General features: G+C 42.6%; 1 protein-coding gene across 2 annotated transcripts in view; it reads left to right on the top strand.

Annotated features, from left to right (window-relative positions):
- The window catches only part of CAMLG (calcium modulating ligand), a 74,649-nt gene that overhangs the window by 33,973 nt on the left and 15,415 nt on the right, over positions 1 to 25,261 (top strand). For both annotated transcript variants that reach the window (XM_085617985.1, XM_085617986.1), the window contains exons 3-4: positions 12,620 to 13,074; positions 23,975 to 24,040. In XM_085617985.1, coding sequence (XP_085474111.1) covers positions 12,620 to 13,074; positions 23,975 to 24,040 — 521 coding nt within the window. The remainder of the gene's footprint in view (positions 1 to 12,619; positions 13,075 to 23,974; positions 24,041 to 25,261) is intronic.

A 25,261-nucleotide genomic window follows, 5' to 3' on the forward strand; every position in this document is an offset into this window, starting at 1 on the left:
GATATTTGGTGAGTACTGAGAGTTTCGATAGGTACACCTGTAATCAGACTTCCATCTAAAAAGCACAGAAGTACATGGGTAGGGTCAGGCACAGTTATGTTACCTCTGAAGGAAAATGACTACAGAGAACAGATCCTCAAAAAGAAAGCCATTTCCTTTAAAGAATATAAGAATCTACAATTTACAAGTCAGAGCCCAGATGTTATGCTTGGCGGGGAAGGGGGGTACAGTATACAAGTAGTGGGTACAGAATACAAACAGTTGCACAATTTAGTTGACCATTCGGACTTTAACTTCCACCTTATCAACTTTTGTATGATTTTGCCAATGATCACGGACAGTCCTACCTAACATTAATCCTTGAATTTAAGAGATCTCAGCAACTTTGTGCAACCAAACATCAGATCCCTTCCCAATAGACACGCCACCAAAGGGCATCACACGCTTTCATGCTTTCATACTTGCTTTCTATATCATTGAGCTCTCAAATCAACGTTCCCATTGCTAAACACATCCTCAGTTTACTTGCCCAATATAGTATTGACTTCCATTTTTTGTGAAATCAGTTGTTTTGGCGTTAGTAGTATATTAGTTATCAGTCTCCAGTCCATTGTAGAAAGGTTCTCAATCTCTAATGGTCTGAGGCCAAATGGGCAGTGTAGGAGCGGGTTGAATTGGATATCGAAGCACCCCCCTAGTATGACTCAGGATTTCCTTCCGAAAAATGTTCTGTTTCAAGCAGGACCACCTTATATGCAGTTCATTCCCCTCCTGTCCATAGTGACTCCAACATCCCCCCCCCCCCAAGTGGTCCCATACATTTGTTTTAGCTTCACAGGTGTGTCATACCACTACATCTCCTGCCTATAGATCGATTCCTATTATGTACACTGTAACACTAATGAGGAATGTCCTCCCACAGTTTCTGCTATTAGTGTGTGGTAATGTTGGAATTTATATATGTTACAATCTCTGCAAAAATAGCCATTGGCCAGTCTGGCCCACAATTGTGAAAACTGAATAGTTGTGAGACCTTTCGATGTAGCACATGAGGTAGGCAATTTCTCCAAAGCAGTAACAGGCCTAGTTGCTGCTTTCTTTTCCCCTCGGTTTAGGGCCCAGCGCCTCAGCTGAAAGTATTGCATGCGATTGCATTAAGTTTGAGCTTTTGTTTGTACTGCACAACGGTCTTAATCCCTCGACACAGCCACATCACACCCCACCTGAAAGACCTGCACTGGCTGCCCATCAACAAGAGGATCACTTTCAAGCTCCTCACCCACGCACACAAGGCACTCCATGACACCGGACCAGCATATCTCAACAGACGACTCACCTTCTACACCCCGAACCGCCAGCTCTGCACTGCCGACCGCGACCTAGCTACCGTCCCTCGCATCCGAAGAGCGACCTCTGGCGGCAGATCGTTCTCCCACCTCGCCGCCAAGACCTGGAACACCCTCCCCCATCGTCCTAACGGCAGACCCAAGACCTACTAACCCTCAGGAGACTACACAAGACCTGGCTATTCGAGCAGTAGCACCACCTCCCCCTCCCCCCCGGCGCCTTGAGACCCTTACGGGTGAGTAGTGCGCTCTACAAATTTCCTGATCGATTGATCCCTGCTGCCCCCCAAGCACCATTCACTTGGGATAAATCTCTAAGTCTTCCGCAATGCCATTCCAACTATCCTGCAAAGTCACTTCCCATGTTCCCTGGAGAAAAATGTGGGTTATGCTAAAATGGAGTGAAGAGAGATGGGAAAGTAGTGAGCTTCTGGTTTCTTGTAATTGAATCCCACATCTTCAGGACAGGGTGTAATATCTCTGAGAAGTAACACACTAAAGGCCTAGTTGCGCTGTGCAGCCACTGTATAGTTCATGGGGACAGCCTTGCCACCACCGAATTCATGTGTGTCCATTCACATCTGGTAAGCCCATACCTCCCAAACTCCTATCTGCCTTCAGGACCTTTCGAGAGATGCTTGCCCTTGTACCCGGCCAAATTAAAGAGTCTGTGGCTCCCTGCAGTGCCTTCAGATCTTTTTCCAGAAAGGTTTCGGGTAAGGACTGAAAAATATATAGTAGTGTGGGAAGCACTTGGTCGCAGCAACTCTGCCTATCCATGACACTCGGAGACTGTGCCGCTGAAGTGATAACATTGGTCAGTCTGGGATACTTGGCAGTATATAAGTTCCAGAGCTTAGGTGTTATGTAGATACCCAGATACTTGATCTTGCCCTTAGCCCAGTAAAAAGGGAATATGCTTGAAATGTGCTCTTTTGTTTCCCAGGATAGCCCTACATTGAATAACTCTGGTTTACCTACATTCACCTTGAACCCAGAGACACTGCCATAGGCCTCCAAAATGTATAGATTACTCTGGGTCCCCCACAGTAAAAAGAACAATCTGCAAACATATGGGTATTATGGTGCTCGCCTCCAAAAGGCTCCCTGATCTCTGGGTGCTGTCTGACATTGGCCACAAATGGTAACACAACGAGCTAAAATAGCAAAGGGGATCCCCTGTCACGTGCCACTATTTTTGGAAATCACCTCAGATAGAGGCCAATTTACCAGTATTTTTGCCACTGACTGTGTATAGCTAGCAGCAAAATAGTCCCAATCCCATGTCCACCAGCATCTGATGAAATAGCTAATGTTATCTTCTTAAAATTAGCCTGGTCTATGATGTGGAGAACGAGTCTAATATTGTCAGCAGCCTATGTTTGAACAATAAATCCTGATTGGTTGGATTACATACGGTTGGCTGCAGTCTATGGGACAACATCTATTTAAAGATTTTATCATCCGAATTCAAAAGTGCTGTTGGATAGTGGGCTTCACATACATTAGCAGATTTGGGTGAAATAAGCTTTCATCATTGAAGGTATTACTATTTGTGAGTGGAGAAATGAGTTAAACCTCACGACAGAGCAAGGAGTAAACTCAATCTTGAACTCTTTATAAAATCTGTTAGGTCATCGGGACCCGGGACTTTATTAGGGAGTAAATTTGTTTATGGGCCTCCTCAGGTGTTCTTAAGCCTTCCAGAGCCTCCCCAATAGCCTTAGTTAATTTGGGCATTCTTTTGCCCATTATGTGTTGTCTTATTCGCCAAGCCAGGAGAGAATCAGTCTTATTAGCTTGTTCCTAAAACCTTTGCTTAAGCACAATAAAGCTTTCTCTGATCTCTAAATAACCAGGAGGTTGATTTTACTTCGTAAGGAGTTTGCTCTCCGCAAGATCTTCAGAGACCCTGCAGTCTTGTGTTCCTCTTCTATCCTTTGTAATTCCCCTTTCAAGGTTTCTCTCAGTGCATTACGCATCTGACTTTTTTTGCTCTTTCCACTGTTCATTGTCCTCTGACTACTGATTTTTAAATGAATCCTACGTGTACTTCAAGAGATACCAACATTATCTTTTTCTATGAAATACCATTGTATAGTATCCATCGGATCTTGTGTAGTAAACCAGTTCTTAAGCAAAGATTTATTGAACTTCTAGGTACAATGTCTTTGCTTATTGCTTTTCCTGTCGCCCCCCCACCCACCATCCCCACACCTGCATTGCATGGTCAGAGAGTGCTATAATACAATTTTCAATTGTTTGAGTAGTATCTACTATTTCCTGAGCTCCCCATATCATATCTGTTCTTTAGCCCAATCTATGTATATGTGAAAATAAGTGAACTCTCTTACATCATCATATTTGTCCTTTGATAAATCAACGATTGAGTTTATCTATCATGTAGATATATATACTAGTAATACATCTGGGGCTAAATTGAAGTCTCCCACCCATATAAAACTGCCTGGGTTGAAGTCCTTAATCTTAGACAATATGACTCATGCATATTGCTCGTGACCTGAAATCGAAGTCTAAGTATTAGTGATATTAAAATTAACCCCTGATGTCGAGCCTCCAAGTATAAATAGCGACCTTCCACTGAATGGCATATTTTAATATCGTCAAATAATAAATCCCTATGTAAGCCAATCATTATTCCACTGTTTTTGGCTTTTGTTGCTGCGAAATATTGTGTTGGACAAAGCTTATTTTTCATGAGGCGGGTATCGGAGGATCTCAAATGTCTCTTGAAGAAATACCTCATCAGGAAGCACTTCCTTCACCTCACACCAGATCTTGTGAAGCTTGTCTGGGGAATTCAAACCTCTAGCTTTCCACAATATAATCTTGACCATGAGTTAAGGAGTTAAAGCATTGTTTATGCAGTTTAACGTAGTGCACTCCCCTCCCAGTGCGGACTATAATGGTAAAAACTTGACAACTTACAGCCTCCTACACAAATCCCCCTTAACTACTCCCTCCTCATTATCTTTAGTCCTTAACAACCCTCCCTCCCTTCACCTTACCTCTCCTCCCATCTTCACCTTCCCTCGCCTCTCCATCCAACCCCATGGAAGAAAGGTGATCAGATATATCCCTGACACGAGGATGAATTGCGTTGTGGACCTCTAACTACCCTGGGTACTCGTACAACCCCTACTTTCACAACCATAATGTCCCCACCAAAGGTCTTTCCAAACACTCATAATTATAAACTACTGCACATTCGCTGGTGAGTGGCTATTTCAGCTTTGCTGTTGCCTCTCTTCTACCTGTCACCGGCAAATCATTTCTATTAAGCGATCTCTCCACCCCTCCTGCTGACTGAGCATTCAGCTCAGAGTTACTGCCAAATGATCGATTGTGGTTCTCTCCAAATAAAGATCTAAATCACAGGTTATATATTTTCTCTTCATTTTCGGCTTAAGCACCTTGAATATATTGCTTTTACCAATGTTTTTTTGGGCTTTGCCGGTTCTCTTATCTAGTCGACACCTATGGCTGTGGGCCATCATTCGCTGGGCCCAGTATTTCCTCAACCTCTTCCACTGTATGTACCACGTGTTTTTGACCCCGTTTGAAACCACGAGCCTAGGAAGAAAGTTCATCTTTAACCAATCTGTTCTATTCTCATTTCTGCTGTTGTGGTATGAGCATTTTTCTTTTGTACAATGTATTCTGTTAGATGTCTTGAAAGAGATCGATGGATTGTCCCTGAAAGATGAGGCTATCTATCTTCCTGGCTTCTCTCATGATTCTATCCTTGAGTTGAAAGGAGCTCAGTTTGGCTATTATGCCTCGTGGTCAAGTGCCAGGTGCATTTCTTGGGGCTCCTATTCTGGGGCCAAGAGGATAGCAATGTCAAACTCCTTATCCTCCTGTAGCACAAAATGGAACATTGACTTACAGAACGGGACAATAACGGTTCATTCTTCGTTTTCTCGCACCTTGTGAAATTTCATATTGTACAGTCTTAATCTATCCTCCATATCAGTGCATTTATCCCATAATGCTTTAATTCCATTCTGCATCCATTTTGCTAAGGGTCTCTTGTGATTTCTCCAATTCCTGGCTCATAGCAATTATGTAGTCTTTAGTTGCCACTCGATCTCCCAACTCCTGATTCTCGCTAGATACCTAAGCACTTCCTTCACCTCACACCAGATCTTGTGAAGCTTGACGGGGGAATTCAAACCTCTGCCTTCAAAGCTTTCATTTGGGTGGTGGCCATGTTGGAGATTTTATCAAACTGGGCTGACAGATCCTCTTTTACAATTGTGCTGTCTGCTTTGCTTTTTTTTTCATTGCCATTTTTGTCTTCTTGTTGAGCTCCACTGTGGTCCCTTCTGTCTGTTCAGGAGAGCCCCCAGAAGTCGCCAGTATTCGTTTGCGCGGTTACTTTCTTGTTCACTTGCATCTGATAACAGCATAGTCCTAATAGCTGTCCTGTGGGAGCGGGTGGCTTGCTTGGAGGTTTGGGCGCCCAGCATCATTCACTCTTACACTTAGAGCCTATAAAAGCCTTATGCAGGAGATGCTGTAATTCAAAGCCCAATGATGAGCAGATTTGAAGTCTACTACAAAGATCATCCGGGCCCATGGGCTAAATTTGAACAATTACCCCCTTCTATTGCGTTAAGTTTCCATAGTTTACACAAGCAGGGGTGGGATTGTGCTTCCCAGTCTGCTCTCCCTTCAGCAGTGTCTTACATCACTCAAACATATCTGCCAAAAAATTGACAAGTCTCTTGCCGGCGTCTTAAACCACTTTTCCACATTCCCACTTGTGTTGCTATTTGCTCTGCCAGATGCCAGTTCAAATTGAGTCCGGACTCATTCTTATGCCGTTGCTTCCTTGGCAGACTGCAAGATGGCCACAGCTTCACCCATGGGCATTTGCGGACAGTGCATGCAGCCCACTCCTCTATCCCCAGGCTCTCCCAAATCGTTGCTAGAAGGTTCTGATGGCCATCTTCAGCCACCTGTCACGGTGGGCGCTGCTACTGGGCTTGGGAAGTGGACCCAGACCAGGAGCACATCAGACTGACACCATGCTCGTTCAGCCGCATGCCATTCCCCATCCAAATGTTTATTGATAAATGTATTTTCAATAAACATTAGACATATACGTGTGCATTTGCTTCTAGTTTTTTCTCAAATCAGAAGACGATACTATAAACTTAATACCTTTTAAAGGGAACAGGAATACAAGGAAGTGGGAGGTCAAAAGTAGCATCACATATGATCAACTCAGTAATGGCCAATGGTATTTGGGTACGTATAGGAACAAGGTCTACCCCCATTTAATAAGGAAAGCATAGAATATGTCTGTTGGGGTGTCAGAAATTCCTCGAGCTGCAACAAGTGTGAAACCATTCAAAAACCGGACAGATGAAAGGATGAAGCGGGGGTGAAATAAAAACGGAAGGTGAGGGGAAGTCCAACAAGTGTGAGCGGTGACCTAGTGAGCAGGAACCCTGGTCTTGTTGAGGGTGTATGGGTCAGAGAAAAGATTGGGAGAATGGGAGGAGATATCTCTGGATATTGGAAGTGTGTGGCAGAGACTGGGTGGTTGAGGGGGAGAGCGTAGTATAAGCCTCCAGTTACAATTCAATGTAATTTGTACAGAAGGTTAAGACCACCTCACACACAAAGCAGTCCACCCTAGTACACCATGCCTAGCCATCTCCATTCATGACATGATATTCTCAGTAAGGCATGGACCTCTCATGTTGTACAAGTAGACCCACCAGCCGCCTATGCTGTGAGCCTTCATAAGTTCCAAAATCTCCTAAAGTAGGGCAACAACAATAACTATGACCTCCAACCTCATTAATGTAAAACTAAAATAGAGGGCATGTCTCGACAGTTACAAGTAACCATTATAGGGTGAATTGAAGAAGCCTCAAACTTTCAGTCCTGGGGCCCCGGAACGCAGTTCATCCTAACACCATAATGTCGGGGATTCCTGAGCAGCCATTTCTTTCCAGTTGCCTCGGTTTTGGCCTTTTGGGGGGAGGGGGGCACTGTGATGTTGTCTTGCTCCCCACAATGCGAGGACTTCTTGTTACCACCAAACTGAGGGTTCCCCATCATTAGTCTGGCTCTTTGGATGTCTTCTGGTCTGGCTTTCACACCTTTAAATAATTCAACCTCCCTCTACATTCCATTTGCAAAGAAATGTGGAAGACTTGTGGCATTCACAAGAGCCTCTGGATTTCAATAGATACTCTGTCCAGTTACAAAAATATCCCAATGACGTATGCCTGGTCTTTCTCTTTTTATTGTAAAGTCACTCCCTGCGAAGGGTACTCATTTGGGCTCCTCGTGGCACTGTGCACACTGCTCCAGCGCCATGAGGAACGTGCTTGATGCAAAACGTGTATGATGCAAAATCTTTTATTTATTTTTAAAGTGGTGGCTATGATCTGACTTAGGTTCTATGCTTGGCTGCACTATTTATGCATATAATATTGGGTAAATAATGTTATCTCCATTCTCTTCATTTTACTGATAAGTCCAAAGTTTGTAGAACTTGAAGTTAGCTATGACAAAACATAATAGAACCAGAGCTGCATCACGTACACCACTGAAGAGCTCATTTGCTAAATGAATAATAATTTATCTTTAGCTTTATTTATTTGACTCAACCTGGTGCAGAATGGTTACATAGAATTAAATGCAAATAAAGAAAACCAACACCTACGATGCACATACGTATTGCACCTGATGTTTGCTCTGCAGGGCAGGGAATGACTGGGACCATGTGAATAGGCCAGTACAACACTAGCGCATTCATTCATAGATGACTGTCGCAATACTGGCCTTCCGGATAGCGTGTAAATTAAGAAAAAACTGTTACTGCATATTGATATCACGGACAGTGCTGCTGAAATATTAAATTGGGAAATCGGTAGAGGCAGAAAAATTCTGTGCACATAAGTTGGTGCATAAATCTGTGTGTTGTCAATCCTATTTTTCTAGCAGGCCATCAAGCCTTTGTTTTCTACAAGCAATGTGGCTATATGTATATTGAAGTCCAATTTAGGTGCTCAAATAAATGTTCTCGCAAGGGTAAGCTCTGATTCCTGATTCACACAATTCAAATTCTGTAAGTTTTTGTCTGCACAAATACATTTAGCAAATTTGGAAATGTCAGATATGGTGAAATTTCTGCATTGAACAGTTTAGGGTTTGTAACTTTTTAACTGAAAGTTTAGAGCCACAAAATCATAAGGGGTATTTAAATATCCCAGGCAAGTAGTTTACGACCTGGAAATGCTCTTAATGTACTCTTGACTAGGGTAGGATAAAGAGTGATTCCACCCTTGGGGTGGCGGAAACCACGTTTATATTTAATATGGGTGCAGGGGAACGGGTTTCTCCCCAGGGAACTTTTTCCCTGTGTAGAAAGAAAAAAAAAGTTACTCTGCTGATGCACATTTACTTCAGGTATCCATATACAGAATTGTACTTTTGGTTGAAATTCTGCATATAGAAACCGTATGCACTTGAGTACTCCTGAAAAACTGGTCTGTTGGAGTGGTGGCAGATCATGAACTACCAGCATCTTATTGCTCCCAGCTGGGGTCCTGGCCAAGAAGTGAAATTCCAGGGCTCTTACTTCTTGCGAATAGAGGCAGTGTCAGTCAGGGCTTCAGTCACAGCATGTCCTTTGCAGAACTACTTTTGCCAGTCCTCTGGCAGCTCCAGCAGACTTATTGTTCGCGGGTGTGAGCGTGGCCTCTTTTGGCACCTTGCCAAAGGGAAAGACCTCCCTGAAGGCTACATTAAACAAATTGCACAAACAGGTGATGGGAGGCCTAGCTCCACAGCTTTGGAGGTCCGTTAACATCTACTTAAATTGTTACTGTGGAATCTACGCTACAGCCTTTGGGTAGGAGAACCAAGTAGTTAGAAGCCTCAGCGGCTAATCATAAGGAAAGTTTGGATCAAGTGGCTCCTTTATCTCTTGCTCTTCATTGAAATATAGACTCGAGCCTCAAAAATGCAAGGATGGAAAGATGCAGATCGTGCAACAACTTGCAATCTGCATTTGTTGCCTTCCTGAAGGAGGAAAAGGCTCTGGATATTGACCGTTGGGTGATCTGTATCATGCGAAGTGTGTGTTTATCAATGAAAGGGTAGAGTGACACTGATGAAAGGGTGAATAACGTGTTAGTGCCAATAAAGAATCAGGAACATCAAAAATTAGCTTTGAGGTGGGCTGTGAAGAAGGACATTTCACACTTGAGCCATCATCTCCCCTCCTCTTACCCCCCTCCGCCTTCTCCCACTCCTCTCATGACACTAGTGAATCTCAGTACCCTGCCCCTTAACTTTTTTTTGCATTCCTTTTATGTAGTTAGAAATAAGATTTTGGTCACTCTTTGATTTGCTTCTTTCACTATCAAAATATAGAGAAGAATAAAGAGCTAGAGAAGAGGCCTGAACACAGGCTATTAATGGTAAAACATGTATTTACCATTCAAAATTAATGGAATTCCTTACAAGCTTTGTTTTAGTTTACGTGCAGAAATAGGCAGAAGAGATGTTGATACAATCAATCAAATAAGACTGATCTAGTACGGCTTGTGGGTATCCAGGCACTGAGGACTCTTGCTGCGGAGGCTCAGTCGAACAGCCTGGTCTTGAGTCTTTTCCTGAATCTAGCAGAGAGGGTGAGGTCCGGAGGTGAAGAGTGAGGTCGTTCTAGGACTTTTGCCGCAAGGTAGGAGAAATAACTACTTTGGCTGTACTTCGATATATGTGAGAGGGGTGAGCGAGGTGCAGGTAGGCAGAGCGTAGGTGTGTGGAGGGTCGGTGCAAATTCAGGCAGTGGTTGATGTATACTGGTCCTTGGTTGTGCAGGGCCTTGTATGTGTGGATCCATATCTTGAAGTGGCATCTCTTCTGAATGGGGAGCCACTGGAGTTTCCTGAGGTGAGGGTGATGTTGAAGAGGTTGGGAATGAGGCTGGCTGCAGAATTCTGTTTGATCTGAAGTCTCTTCATGAGGAGCAAGGTGATTACTTCGTAGAGTGTGTTGCTATAGTCAAGCCTGTTGGTGAGCCATTTGAAGATCTTGCAGAGCATGTGAAAAGTGAGGAAGCAGGCAAATGAGACTGCATTGATCTGTTTTTTCACGGTGAGCTTGCTGTCCATGATGATGCTGAGGTTGCAGGCATGGTCTGTAGGCGTGGGTGAGCGTCCTAGTTCGGCTGGCCACAAGAGGCGTTCCATGGGGCAGTGTTGTTCCCAAAGATCAACACTACTGTTTTGTCTGTGTTGAGTTTCAGGCAGTTGTCTTTCATCCAGTCTGCGATGCTCGTCCCGCACCTGTGGAAGTTGGCCCTCATAGTGGAGGGCTCTTCTGCCAGCGAGAGGATGAGCTGGACGTCATTGGTATAGGAAATGTTTAGTCCATGGGTTCAGACGAATTTTGCTGCATCAAATATTTACCAAGAGCAAGAGAGGGGAGAAACACATAATTAGGAAAGACAGATGAAGAGAAAGATGGACAAACCTTAACACAGGGAAAACGCAGGAACCTGCACTAGTGAGATAAAGGTGCAAGGAGTGTCTGGGAGTGGATTAGAGAGGGATCAGGTGGTTTAAGACTACTAGCTTTGATATTCATGGCACCAATATTTCATTGCACCAGCCATGCGCTTCTGAGCAGAGCTTCAGGCACCGGCACTCGTTCTTTTGAAAATTAAGCATTACAAATTAAGATGGATGTGTGTGCAACATTCTATCTAAAAGCACGCACTCTGGTACACGACCTAGAGCTTGCATAAAGAAGTGAGAGACACCACGTCAAGGGCTGAAGACAGAACAGGGTAGGAAGGTATGTGCGAAGACGAAGTTTCATACTAATGAAGAAGGCGGCATGGAAGTGGGGCGCAGGTATGGAGGTACACTGCCTATTGTATCTTGCCACTTAAACGCGATTGTTACCCAGGGTGGACTGAAATTTATGGAAGTTATGAAATTTCAGGCAACCAGAGCCTGGCAAAGTATGGATGCCAATGGGTAAGCCACGTGTTGTGCTGAGATGCCCCAGTCCTGTCAGCCTGTTGGAAACTCCCCTACTTTCCATATACACAGTTTTTATTGTGCATTATGCGATTGAATTGATGGTTTACAGGGGGCCTGTGAAAATTACTCCGAAGTCCTTTGTTTGGTCTCAGCTGCTTGTTACCTCTCCAAGGAATACTAAACGAACGGTCTCTGCCAGACCAGTGACATTTTGCTGTTCAACAGGCAATCTTTGTCCAGAAGGGCTTCCTCCCCTTACGCTGGGGAATTCAGATGCTTCTGCCATATGGGATCCTTCTGCTTCAGTCCTTCCCAAGTGGCATGTGCTGTTTGAGTGCACTTCTCATATAGTATGATGTATGTATATAGCGCTTACTGCCTCTGATGAGTCATTGAAGCACTTTGCGGCAAGTAGTGCGCAAGATTTATGATATGCTTCATGCTCAAATGTTAATCACTGTCCACAATTCTCACAAATGTTGCTGCTGAAAGGTTTTTTTAAACTTATTTTAAGCTTTTTTCGACAGTCTTGTGAATGGGGTACACTGGTACGAAAGTTTTGTGATGTGTACCACCCCGTTAGAATTGGATGCCATTTTCACTAGTCGGCACTGGCTTTTCTTGGAACAAATCTTCTTCCTTTTTGAAATCCCTTCAAAGTTTGTTTAACAAAATAAACTGTAAAACTGCACACCACTTTCCTTTGGAAAAAGGATGTGAAGAGCGTGTGAACTCCAATCCTAGACTATGTGTTTATCAGTTTGAAATCCACATGTTCCCATTAGTCTTATTCAGGGCACAAGTCCTAAATAAGCATTGAAAGTGCAATGTGTCTCGCCTTTGATTAAGTTAAAGCCATTTGCTTTGCTAATGGTATTGTATAGCAAAGCAAATGGCTTTAACTTAATGAAAAGCGAGACCTATTGCATTTTTAATGCTTGTTTATGTGTGTCCTAACACACCCAGACATGTGCATATGTGAAAACATTTTCATTAACCTGGTGCTTTGTTCAAAGACCAGCGTTCCAAGGTGATTGTATCCACCATTTTTAAAGTTACAAAAAATGAGGGAGTTAGTACTTGGTTTTGAAAGTATGTTATAATGAGTTATATTGTTTGCTACCCCTAGGATATATAAAAACATTATTGATGGATTACTCGTGCTGTGCATTTGTCCTCTACAGTATAAAACAACATGGCAATGATGTTTGTTGTATTTCTCATCCTTAGAGAATGACCATATATCTTCTAAACTGAAGCTTGAGCATGACAAGCCAGATTCCCTGCTCATTTCATCTGTTACAAAGCGTGGGGGTGATGCCGTCACCCTGGCAGCAGTAAACGACAATCGCGGTGGCCTCACAGATCTCAAAGCGCCCCTGGGAGAAAGAATGGACTTCATAAAAACCTCTGAACTCAATAATGATAACAACAGCGCAGTTCGCCATCGCAGTCGCAGTGATGTGGCATCTACGGATTCTGCACAGCAAGTACCGCGACCTGGCCTAAACCAATACTTATCTAGGTTTGATGAGGCCATGAAGTTGAGAAACCAGTTGATAAGTGAAAAACCCAATCCAGAAAATGGCAACGCGATGGAAGAGTTTGATTCATTTCGAATTTTCAGACTGATTGGTAGTGCTCTTCTTGCCATTGGAGTCAGGGTTTTTGTATGCAAGTACTTGGTAAAGTATAGCAATTTATTTATCTTGCCTCATTGTTCTATGAATCTACTTTTAAATTTTAGTGTTGGCAGAATGTGCTTCAGAATTTCTTCATTGACCTGTCGCTAATTTTCAGTGTGTGTGTCCTAGCAGCCGGATAGCATCTCTCTGAGCTCGAGTACACTTATGTACAAATCTGTTTGTAGTTCAAAAGGTTGGAAATTTATAAATATTACCAGCAAAGAAGACCAATAACATTCAAGAACAAGCATTGGCATGGCCAATAGGCCTTGCCTTTTGGATGCCAATGCAGACCTACTAGTTTTGCCATTGTTTTTTTTGCCACACCAGGAAGTATGCCTGGTTTTATATATAGAGTCTGAACACTCAGAGTTTTTAACGGTTGTTAATTAAACAAATTCAGGTGAAAATGCACCGCATGGGCGTCTGCTCAACAATCTGAGCAAATCATTTAATCTCCCTGTGCGCTCATGTAAATCACTTGAATACCTGTGGGTCGAGATCGTGCTATATAATGATTTGGCACAATGATGACACATGAAAGCAGGTGCCGGGTTAATAAAGCACTGAAAAGATAGAGAGCTTGTGTGCAGTGCTCTTGAAACAATGGAAGAAGTAGTCCCTTATATAATTGCTAATATGAGACTAGTGGAAGAGTACAAGTACTAGGGCACTGCTCTGTGGGAATAATCAATTGATGAGAAGGTGGGACAAAGAGGAAAGCTTAAACACTCAGAAGCAAGGATTTGTAAAGGACACTGACATAAACAAATGAAAAGCAGTATGCGGGCTGTAAGCCCACAAAGTATATACAGCATGTCTCGGAGAGACCGCTCAAGCGCTGTCTATGCTAGCACTAAAAAAGAAGAGATTCAATGAATCTACATGTTAAAATGCAGTAGTTGGGACAGTATATGACTAGGGTATTATTGTGGAGTTAGAGGCTGCAATTTTGGCACTTAGCCGAGAAAATGCTGAAGCTAATGCTAAATACAATATGTAGAGCTGGTAACAAATGCTCAGTGCATGTCTTTAAACTTGTCATGAAAACGTTTGTCTAGTGGCAAGTAAAATTATAGGACAATTGAAGAGTTCAATCAACAATCCTTATTAGAGTGTCAAAGACAACCATAAAAGTATACACATAAGATCAGATAAAAAATATACACCGCTGTGAATTCACAAATTTACAGTAAAATACAGCTGATTTGAGTAAGCTCCCCACTCTGAAGCACACATCTTCATTTGGCAACAATTGTAAATAACGAAGGGCAACTGTACATTGCTTTAATTTATGCATCCTTAAGAACAGTACAAAAAGCATGATCTAACAATGCTATAACATTTACAGAATGAAAGCAAGGATAGAATAGAGGTGCCATGGCAAATACATTTTATCCCATCCAAAGTTCAATAATACCCCAAAGGAAAACCAAGTGAGTAGCATATAGTGTCGGCTCTAAATTTCGATAACGAGCCTTCTCCCAACTATTCGATACTAGCTATCAAATGAAGCTCCAATCCGACATTAGATTTTAAAACGGTGTATTGTCGAGGAACTGGCTTACTTAGGTCCTGGCTTTCTCTTTTAATACAAAGCCTTTCCATAAATAATCGTTTGACAGACAATTTGACATCTTTACATAAAGTGAATGTATTGTTAAACCAGTAAGGTCTGCCTAAATCGGCGAAATGCTGCTGAACATATTTTAGCCAAGGAATATTCAAAGCGTGCTCACATTGCAAACAATTATCAATGATATACTGATTCCAAGTAGCCCTATGATTATTCGACACTGAGAGCCATAACAAAATGGGTCCCAACTTAATATGGTCCTCAAGGTACGACAAGGCATGTTCTTCATGACAAAAATAATGAGATGTAGAATGGGGAAAGAGCGAGAAGGAGCCTGCAAAATCTATTCTCAATTTGCAGAGCACGATACTCTGCAAAACCCCAAATCCCATAGCTAGCAGCTGGAACACATTCTGTCTTCTATATCTCTAAAAGAGAATTTATGGCTTAACCCCTACTGCCTGACCGATATTAAAAAGCAAACTCATAGCTTGAGAGAACTTGGCTTTGCAGGCCTTAATATTATCAGCCGGGGGGGGGCACTAGTTTCAAATATGGACCTAAATAGGGAAAACTAGCCACACTCTCTAGACAATTTCCATTCATGGAGAGCGGATGTAGCAAATAATGTTTGGGACCGCAAGCCTTATTATGGGACTTGAAAATAAATTGTTTAAAGATCTATGTCCGACATAAATCCCGACATAAATTCCGACAGGGCTCTGACCAGATAACACAAGGCATTTGGAGTTCGATCAAGGAATACAGCGTCGCCTGCATATAAAAGTACAGGTATGGGGAATGATGAAACATGGTGAAAATGTTGGGTAGCGGCTTTCAAATGAGCTGTAATTTTGTTAATGTTTAAAACAAACAGAAGCCGTGCTAGAAGACATCCTGCCTAACACCACGGTGCAAAATGATTGGGTGAAAGAGTTCACCATTGGGCCCAAATCTGAATTTAGCTGACATATTCTGATGTATAGTAGATAGAAAATGGACAAGAGTTGAATCAAGCCTTGTCCCTAGTAAAATTGACCATAACTTTGTCAAAGGCAGACAAATCCATGAAGGGTCGGTAAAATGGACAGTGCCTAGCTATGGTATATTTACCTATTATCAAATGCAGATTTAGATACTGTTCCATTGTACCTAGCCTCTCTCTGAACCCATACTGACAAGGGGAGAGAGAATGTTATTATTGTGCACTGATTCCCTTAATTAAAATTACCCTCCCAATAATTTATTGGTTGAATCGATTAGAGAAATGGGTCTGTAGCATCTGGGATCAGTGTGGCTCCCTTTTTTAAAGACGGGGACAATTATGGAGCTAGACCAGGAATGTAATGTAATGTAAACTATATTTATGTAGCGCACTATCACTCAACGGGTATCCTGGCGCTGAGAGAGTACCTTGTTGTTATATGGCGTAGTTGATCGGCCACCCAAAAATGAGGCATACAGAATTAAAGTTAAGGGGAGGGAGGGAGGGAACCAGAGTGAGACCGCAGGATGGATCGGTGACACTACATTTAAGTATTACTCCTCCCTCTGAAACAGCCAAGTCTTCAGCTTCTTCCTGAATTGCATTAAATTCTCACTTTGCCTGATGTCAGTTGGAAGTTCATTCCACAGTCGTGAGGCCACGGAGATAAAGGCTCTCCCTCCTGTCCTAGCTCGTTTAAATTTTGTGGTGTTAACCAAATTTGCTGTTGACGAGCGGAGGTTTCTTGGGGGGAGTATACCACGTGAATATTCTCTGCAGTGGTCTAGGACCCAGACCATGTACTGCCTTAAAAACAACGCAGAGAGATTAAAAATGTATCCTGTTAGAAATGAGCATCTCTAGTTGGCAGCGGCTGATGCCGATGTCCAAATAAGGATCCTTCTTCCTAAGTCAGAGTAAGGGGCTACACCCTTTGATAACCCCTGCTCAACCCTGTGGTAACGTAGCACGAGCAGACAGGCCTATCTCAGAGGCAGTGTGTGAAGCATTTATGACCATACACAATAACGCAGTGAAGACACTACAAAGGGACACCACACAAGTAGCTATAGAAAAAGAAGTATCTATATATAGGCTTAACAGTAGGCTCACAAGCGATCAAGAAACCACCATGCACATAATTACAGATTCACTTCAAAAGCAATAGAGGCACTCAAAAAGCGTACGGGATGAATTTAGTTCGAGGCCGGGGTCCACGCGAACCGGTGATGCACAATGTACCTGAGATTGACAGGGGCAAAGCACGCAGCCTCACAAGGAAGCCGCGGTGATGACAGGCGGACTCTCAGCGGCCACAGCTCCCCGCTGTAGCGGTCCGCGGCGTGCACTCACGATAATCCTGGGACGGGGCTTAAAGGCGGGCACCCAGCGGCACCCGCAGGTAATAACAAGATCCTCGAAGTGGGGACTAGAGCGGGCACTCAGCGGCACAGCTCCTCAGCTGCAGCAGCCCACAATAGCGATAGCGATGATTCAAGTAGGATGGCAAATGCGGGCACTCAGCGGCACAGCTCCTCAGCTGCAGCGGCCCACAATGGCAATAGCGATGATTCTCGTAGGACGGCAAATGCGGGCTCTCAGCGGCAACAGCTCTTCAGCTGCAGGGGCCCACAATAGCGATCACGATGACTTTGGTAGCACAGGCAAATGCGGGCTCTCAGTGGCAACAACTCCTCAGCTGCCGCGGCCCACAATAGTGATCACGATGACTTGGGTAACACAGGCAAATGCGGGCTCTCAGCGGCAACAGCTCCTCAGCTGCGGCGGCCCACAATAGCGATCACAATGGCTTTGGTAACACAGGCAAATGCGGGCTCTCGACGGCAATAGCTCCTCCGCTGCGGCGGCCCACAATAGCGATGCAATGACTTTCAGCCCGCGTTCCCCGCAGTAGACCCAGAGGCTCTGGAATTCTTAACAGAGGCCTCACCTGCGAGTAGAATCCCTCTCAAATAGGAATCTGGGCGGCTGATGGGTGAAGTCTAATGTCCCTGAGACTTCAGCAGGAGGCAAGCTCAAATCAGGCCCTTGAGTAGTTGCTTCAGTAAGATGGATAAAAGTTTCAAAGTCCTTTCCCTCTCGTTACACGGACAGAGGTTGTCTTGGCATCCAGAAGTAAAACACCGTGTAGGGGTTTTATCCCAGATCTTTATACACCAAAAGTCTTTGTTCTCAAAAAGTCACAAATCACTGAACCCAGCCAGAACCAGTTTGGTGTCGTCCTGGAGCACTTTATTTATGAGGCTACATCCTGCCTTTCAGGGAGAGGAGGTCTACCATCAGACGCACAGTGGGAGGTGGAGCCATCATTCACTTTGCACAGCCCTTCTCAGATCAAAGGGTCACCCCTCCCCATACTACAACTGCAGATCTCTCTATTTAATCCAGGTCAGTCTCAGCCTGCCCTGACCCTCCAAAACCAGACAGCCAATACACATAAGAGCAGAGCACACAGGCTTAGGCAAGAAAATACCTACTTCCCAAAAGTGGTAGTTTTAAACACAGAATATAGAAATAATCGTCACTAAAAGATGCACTTTAATATTTCGAGCTCAGGCATACTAAATTCGACTTTCCTATCTTGTTTCTTGAGTCAATTAGGATTATACCAATTCATACAGTCAATTTAAAATAGGGAGCATTCACGCTGTGGCACTGAATGGCAGAGGAACCGCGCCCAGAGGATCTAACACCGGCAAACACCGAGGAGACAAAAGCGAAAAATGGAAGGGAGACCCACGCCAATGGTGCCAGGTCTAACATATCCTCTGCCGAATCGGCAACCAATGAAGATTTCTTAGAGCCAGAAATGCAGAGGACCTGCGCTGCTGGTTTAAAGCTAGCTTTGCTGCTATTGTTTGGATTCTTTGCAACTTCAGTATCGGGGAATTTGGAGCTCCAAGACACAAGGAGGTACAATAGTCCAACCTGCTCAGAATAACACTCCTCACTACTTGTATTCTGGCAGAGACTGGCTATAGTGGGAGAATCTTTCTTAGAGCTCTAATCCGAGAAAAGCAGGTGCCAACTGTTTTGTTTACTTGTAAGTCCAATTGAAAATTATTATCTATCAATACCCCCAGATTACGTACTGTTTTGGCTGGAATTAATGGACCGGGTGAGCCGGAAGTGAACAGGAAGGGGACAAGCTATTTTACTCGTGGTGCAATATATAACTTCTGTTTTATCTCCATTGAATTGGAGGAAGTTGTTTCTAAGCCAGTTTGTGGTAGTTTCCGTGCACTTATGAAATTTATCCATGGGGATTGTTTGATTCCCTTCCAATGAAAGCATAGTTGACTAATTCCACTCCAAAGGACTTGATGATAGGAATATGTGGACGCAGGTATATATGAAATAAAATCGGGCTAATCGCTGAACAAATGTCTTCGAAGATGTGAAAGGTTGAATACTCACTGCCTGTGTCCTCTCTGATAGATAGGACTGAAACCATTTTAATGCTTGACCTTGAACGCCAATGTTTCTATGTCTTTTTAGCAGAATGCTATGGTTCACCGTATAGAATGCTGCTGACATATCTAGCAGTACTAATACTACCGATTGTCCGTTATCAGCTCGCATTCTCACATCATCAAACACAGTCACTAGGGCCGTTTCTGTTCCGTGCTCGGGACGGAATCCGAATTGCAGCTCATCCAGTAGATGATTTTCCTCTAAATAGTGGGACAAGGATTTACTCACTACTCGCTCAAGAATTTTTACTGGGTAAGGTAATAGGGTGATAGGTCTATAGCTAGATGGACAAAGAGGATCAAGTATTGGTTTCTTGAGTAGCGGGGTCACTATTGCCTGTTTCCAGCATTCTGGGACCTCTCCAATAATCAATGATTGGCAACATATTTGACGTAGCCAGGGGAAGAGTTCCAACTTGAATTCCTTCCAAATCCTCTGTGGGAGGGGGTCCAATAGTGATCCGGAAGAGACAGTCAGAGCTATATTAGTAAACACTTCCTCCGTGGGAGTTTGAAACCACTCCAGAGTAGGCTGGCGGACTCTGTCTATGCTCTCGTCCTGTTTGTCGAACACAGTTGACGCTAGTAAATCATTCTCCTGCTTCATGGGTGGATTGTTTTCATCATCCGCCTCAAACTGATTCTTTAGATTGAGGCAGTCAATGATTTTATTTATCTTTTCATCAAAATAAATTGCTAGATCGTCGCATAGCTTCTGCGTAGCTATGATCTTGTTACTTACACGGGCCGGCTTAGATAGGTCCTTTACTATGTTAAAAATAGTGCTAGCCTTATTCGGTGCTTGCAGAATGGTTTTTGCATAATATTCGGCCTTTGATCTAACAATTGCTTCCTTACAAATATTCAATTGCGTTTTGTAGGTTCTTTTATCTATTTCAGCATAGAGCCTTCTCCATTTTCTTTCTGCCTGTTTACACTCTTTCGCAGTAATCTCAGATCATCACTATGCCAGGGGGCAGGCGGCTTATCTCTATTCTTTAGCCTTTTTACTGGTATTCTTTGATCCAGAGTTTCGTTTATTTGAGCAGAAAGGGTTAGATAATTTTCTCCTACTGATTTATTGAAGTCAAATAGATTTTTCTCCGTTAGTAATGGAATTTGATTGTTTTTTAGTAGTCTGGGCCATTCCCTTCCCTGTCAAAAATTCCCCAGGGTAAGTCACTTTATTATTTGCACTGGGTAGTACTAGCAGAAAGTGGATTAAGAAGTGATCAGTCCAGCATAAAGGCAGTACTTCGATCACTCTGACCTCAGTGGAGTTGGCAAATATTAAATCTAGGATATGGCCTCTTTGGTGTGTAGATTCTAGCACTAACTGTTGCATGTTGAGATTCTTGCATGCCTGTACTAGTTCACTCAGTGCCGTATTCAGGTCCACATTATCCCAGAGCTTGAAGTCACCCAATAAAATCAACCTAGAATGGGTTAGTGACATATTACACACAATGTCAATCAATGCCTGACATTGAGGGCTCTGTCCTCTGGGGGGCCTATAGCACACAATACCTGTAAACACCTGTCCCCTAGCCTCCTTAAGGGAGAAGCCTTAAAGTTCTGCACCCTCAATATCATCCATTTGAAGTGGAGTAAAATTCAAATTTTCTTTAAATATCACTCCGACCCCTCTTCCTCTTTCATTATTTCGGGGCTTATGGAAAGCTTTGCATCCTGAGGGGCAGGCTAGCCCTAGTTCCACTGTTGAATCACTCCGAGCCCATGCGTCAAAGTCATGACAATTCCAACATAATAAAGATCTCTTGATGATGCTTAACTAGGGATCTAACATTAACTAGCCCACATTTTAGGCTGTCTGAAGATGAGCCTGCCGAGGGGATAGTTCCTTTACCCAGATTAACCGCCACAGGACCCATAACATCTCGCTTACCTATGTGTAAAAGTTGTTCCCTTGAGTAGCGAATTCTAATAATACCGGGTAGATGGTGTTCCTGACCGGCAGCGTGGCTGGTGCTGTGCACGGACGGGCGCAGACGGGCTTGCCTCTGGCGCGCCAGCTGCGCGCGCGCTTGCATTGACCTGCCTTAAGTAGAGGGGGAGCGTTCTGACCCAAGATCAGCTAGATTGCTGACCAAGATGGCGTGCGTTAGGTGACCCGCTCTGACAGGGGGAAGTACACCAGCTCACCCTGGTCGGCAAACGTGCAAAATGCGGGATAGGTGAGTAGAGCTAAGTTTTAGCAGCGTTACAATTTTAAAAACTATATTCCTGCCAATCTGGACAGGAAGGAGGGAGTTCAGCCGTATCTATGTTAATAAATACATTGACCAGTAAAGGTGCCCAAAAATCAACTGGGTGGACCATACTGGTGAAGTAGATGAACGCTTGAAATTTTCTAAATCTGTGGACCTTTTGCATGTGGTTTCCCTCCCTGCAAACACACTCAGATTTACTCCTGTAAAAGGCAGGAGTAAATGCCTTTCTGCAGTGGGAAAGGGAATGTAACACATCCTTACTTAAGGTGGTGTAACGGTGGAGGGCTTTCATTAAGAGTTATTCTCCATGTGAAGAAACAAAAAACAGTGTATGGGCACAACTCTGCATAAATAGAACCAATGATGGGGGTAGGGGAGTAGTTGTAGTAAAATTCTATATCACTTTTTCTTTGGCAACTACATCAAACTTAATGTTTGCCATTTAAAGCAAGTTATTTTTATGGAGACCCTTAAAACTGGGCACTCAACGGGTGCTTAATGTGATGTTATGGTCAGGTGAAAGTGTCAGTTAAAACATAACATTTTTAAACCCTAAAAACTTGAGTAACTATAACCTGCTCCCTCACCATGCACTGCTTAAGACCTCCCATATCACATCACTCATGACATGTTCTATGTCATCATTGATAACATCACTCATGACATCTGAAATAACATCCTTGATGACATCACTGTGCATGGCAATGGCACAAGTTATAGTCACTTCCGTTCACTATAAGTAGTGCATTTCAGTTGTTTTTAGATATGAAAATATTACGTTTTAACTGACATTTTCATCTAACTACGTCACTTTAACCTTCATTTTTTTCAGTGAATCTGCCATTTGATTTTTTTAGGGAATAACGCTGAAACCTGGATTATTTGACTGAAAAATGTACCTTTAGACTAAAGTGGGCATCTATGTTTTGGATTGTAAGATTGTAAAGACTTTGGTATGCACATGAATAGGCGGTTTGCCAATTTTAAAGATTACAGTAATACAATTTAGGGATTCCGTCTTAGCGTGTTGAAATCTTAAAAGATTTAGCCATACTGGATTCTGTTTTGTTAAACTTGTTTTGAGTGATGAATGTTTTTGTTAGGAAATAATTAAGTACAGTTGGTTGTCCTCTGCTTATCCGTGAGTAGAATCATATACATGGAACCACTGGAATCCTTCTGTGGGATGGTATAAGATCAACAGCAACAGAGAAAGCATTGGAAACTAAGGAGAGCATCACATAACAGTGGCATTGAAACCTAAAGAGCACCACATAACACAAAGCTATGTCCTTGGTCCTTACCAGCTGATTATGTGTGTTGGTAAGGAACGAGGAAAATTGGCCCAGATGCTTCACATGAAAGCATTTGCAAGTTTACAATATGCAACACCATTTTAGTGTGCAGTTGGGTCCAAAACTCTAGAGATCGCAGACAAGAAGACCAACATTCACCTGTCCAGTAGAGAGCTTCTTCTAAACTGTTCATGATGGTTTCTATGCTGTACTATAAACCACACAACCTGTTTGGTACGTTAGGCTGAGGGTGGTGAATTGGTTAGCAAGATACCAAAATTATCCAGTGTATAGCTATTTATTTTTCAATCTTTGTTGTCTTAACATTAAGGATGATGACTGTTGCGTTTAAGAATTCTGGATCCAAGATTTTATTTTTTGTATTGTTAGCATTTAACTTGCTCAATATTTTACTGGGCTGTTTGTTGCAAGACGTTGATAGCATTCTCCCAGATGTGGTTGAAGAAAGATATAAGAGTTTTTGATGGGCGATGTAGATAAGGCGTTTGGAGAAAAATTTAACAGTGTTTAAAGGAATAGTATTTCATTAGTTGTGTGTTGGTCTTGTCTGATAGGTATTTGTGTGTCTCTTTGTTGGAGACACGCTCAAATCAAAACCATTCCTTTGCACGTTTCAGTGTCACTGTCGAAAATAATCGGTTTGTAAGTTGGGAGTGGGCTAATCTTCTCAACATTTCTTTTCCTATTTTTCAAAGAGTTAATATTTTTTCTGAATACAGGTTTGGTGGCTCATTCAGGCAATTCAGTGGATTTATTTATTTTAACATAAAATTTCCTGGAAAGGAACACGTTTTCATTTTATTGTTTCTTGGCCAACTTGTCTTTGATGATATGTTTTTGTTTTTTTTACATTTTTCTCTCACTTTCATCTTGACCTCTAGCTTTCATGTGCAAGGCCTTTTCCTATTTTTGAGATTGGTGTTTTTTTCCTGCAGAGCACAGGTCATTTACAACTTTGAGCATAATTTCTTGTAAACTATATGGGAGTCTGGAACGAGGGTTATTTCATTAAACATATTTTAGTGCTTTTTATTTATTTATTTTTCAGTAAAGGGCTGTGTATAGCATGGGATAATTATTTAAGACTTTATGTCAGCATGTACCGTTTTAAGAAATACTGGGCAATTGCTAATGTCTCTTGAGTTTCATTTGCTGAATAAATGGAGACAAAACGGTTACGCTGTTGCATACTCTTAAAATTGGTCCTTTACTATGGAAATACTGAATGCTATTTTATGTTTATAAATGTTGAGTTAGCAGTTCTGTTTCATTCATATGCTTTTTTCCTCTCTTCACAGTCTATTTTTGCTCCATTTCTAACTCTACAACTGGCGTTCATGGGATTGTCAAAGTATTTTCCAAAGGTAGGATCATGCATTTAAAATCAATCTACCAATTGTAACAAATGACCAAAGCGATTAAGAGAATTGTGGGTTCCCATCATGAAAAATTGTCATAAGACTCTCTAAGAAGGCAGAAGCTACACGGTAGCTTTACGGAGGAGGCTTCGGCAATTGGGAGACAGGATTGTTCGAAATCCTTAACATTGGAAACCGAAATCTGCAAATGCCAGAATATTGTAGATTTTGAACTGTAATATGGCATGGAGTATGCAGACTTCAGTCGGTGTAATTTGGGAAGATTGCAGAACTCTCCTAACATTAGAGTTGAAATTATTTTCTAGGAGCTGTTGCTTTTTCACATTCAGTTCTCCACCGAAAGTACCACTTACGAAATTAGCATTCTTATTTGAAAAGGGTAGGAGCCCAGTAGTTTTTATCAAGCGGCCTCAGAACCTTCTCCGTTAAACTAAGGATTCTAGTGATGCCGTTTTAATAAGAATAGGCTTACATTTTATTTAAGGCTTAGTGTCACTTTACGAGTGTTCGGAGCATTCTATTATTCTCCTGTTTTGGATGTAGAGTGTTCCTGCTAATTGCTTAGAAGAAAGAATAGACAAACTCCACAAAGTTCAGAATATGATCAGTATAATACATTTAGCACAGTAATTAGTGGTGACGGATAACAAGTGATGATGAGAAATTGGTGACTGGAACAAGAAGCATTGCCGCAAACTGGAAAGAAAGGAAACCAAAAGGCACATTCCAAGTTAGGGTAAACCTCAAATAGATCCCTTTACAACTTCAGAAAACTCCTAATGGCCAAGCTTCTCCTCTGTGTAACCCAATTGGTCATAGTGGAGGGATTCACTTACAAGACTTTGGCATTGAACAATTCTCTGCACTTTAACACTCCTTTGCTTCACACCACATGGGCTAAAAAAAACAGTCCTCACACTTCAAGATGATTGTTAGTGTTCTTCTATGAGTGATGTAGTGCTGGATTTCATATATGATTTCTTTACCAGATGTCTTGGGTCTTTTCTTGGCAGTGTTTATAACATTGTTTACCAGAGAGGGAAGAGGGAAAAGTAGAGAGTGAACCAATCAATCAATCAATTAATCAGGGGTGTATAAAGCCCGCTACTCACCTGTGCGTGTCTGAAGGTGTGCAGGGTAGGGGAGCGTCTGATGTTGACTGGGAGCTTGTTCCAGTTCTTTGCTGCGACGTAGGAGAAAGCTCTT

The sequence above is a fragment of the Triturus cristatus genome, chromosome 7 (assembly GCF_964204655.1).
Source record: "Triturus cristatus chromosome 7, aTriCri1.1, whole genome shotgun sequence".
Taxonomy (NCBI): domain Eukaryota; kingdom Metazoa; phylum Chordata; class Amphibia; order Caudata; family Salamandridae; genus Triturus; species Triturus cristatus.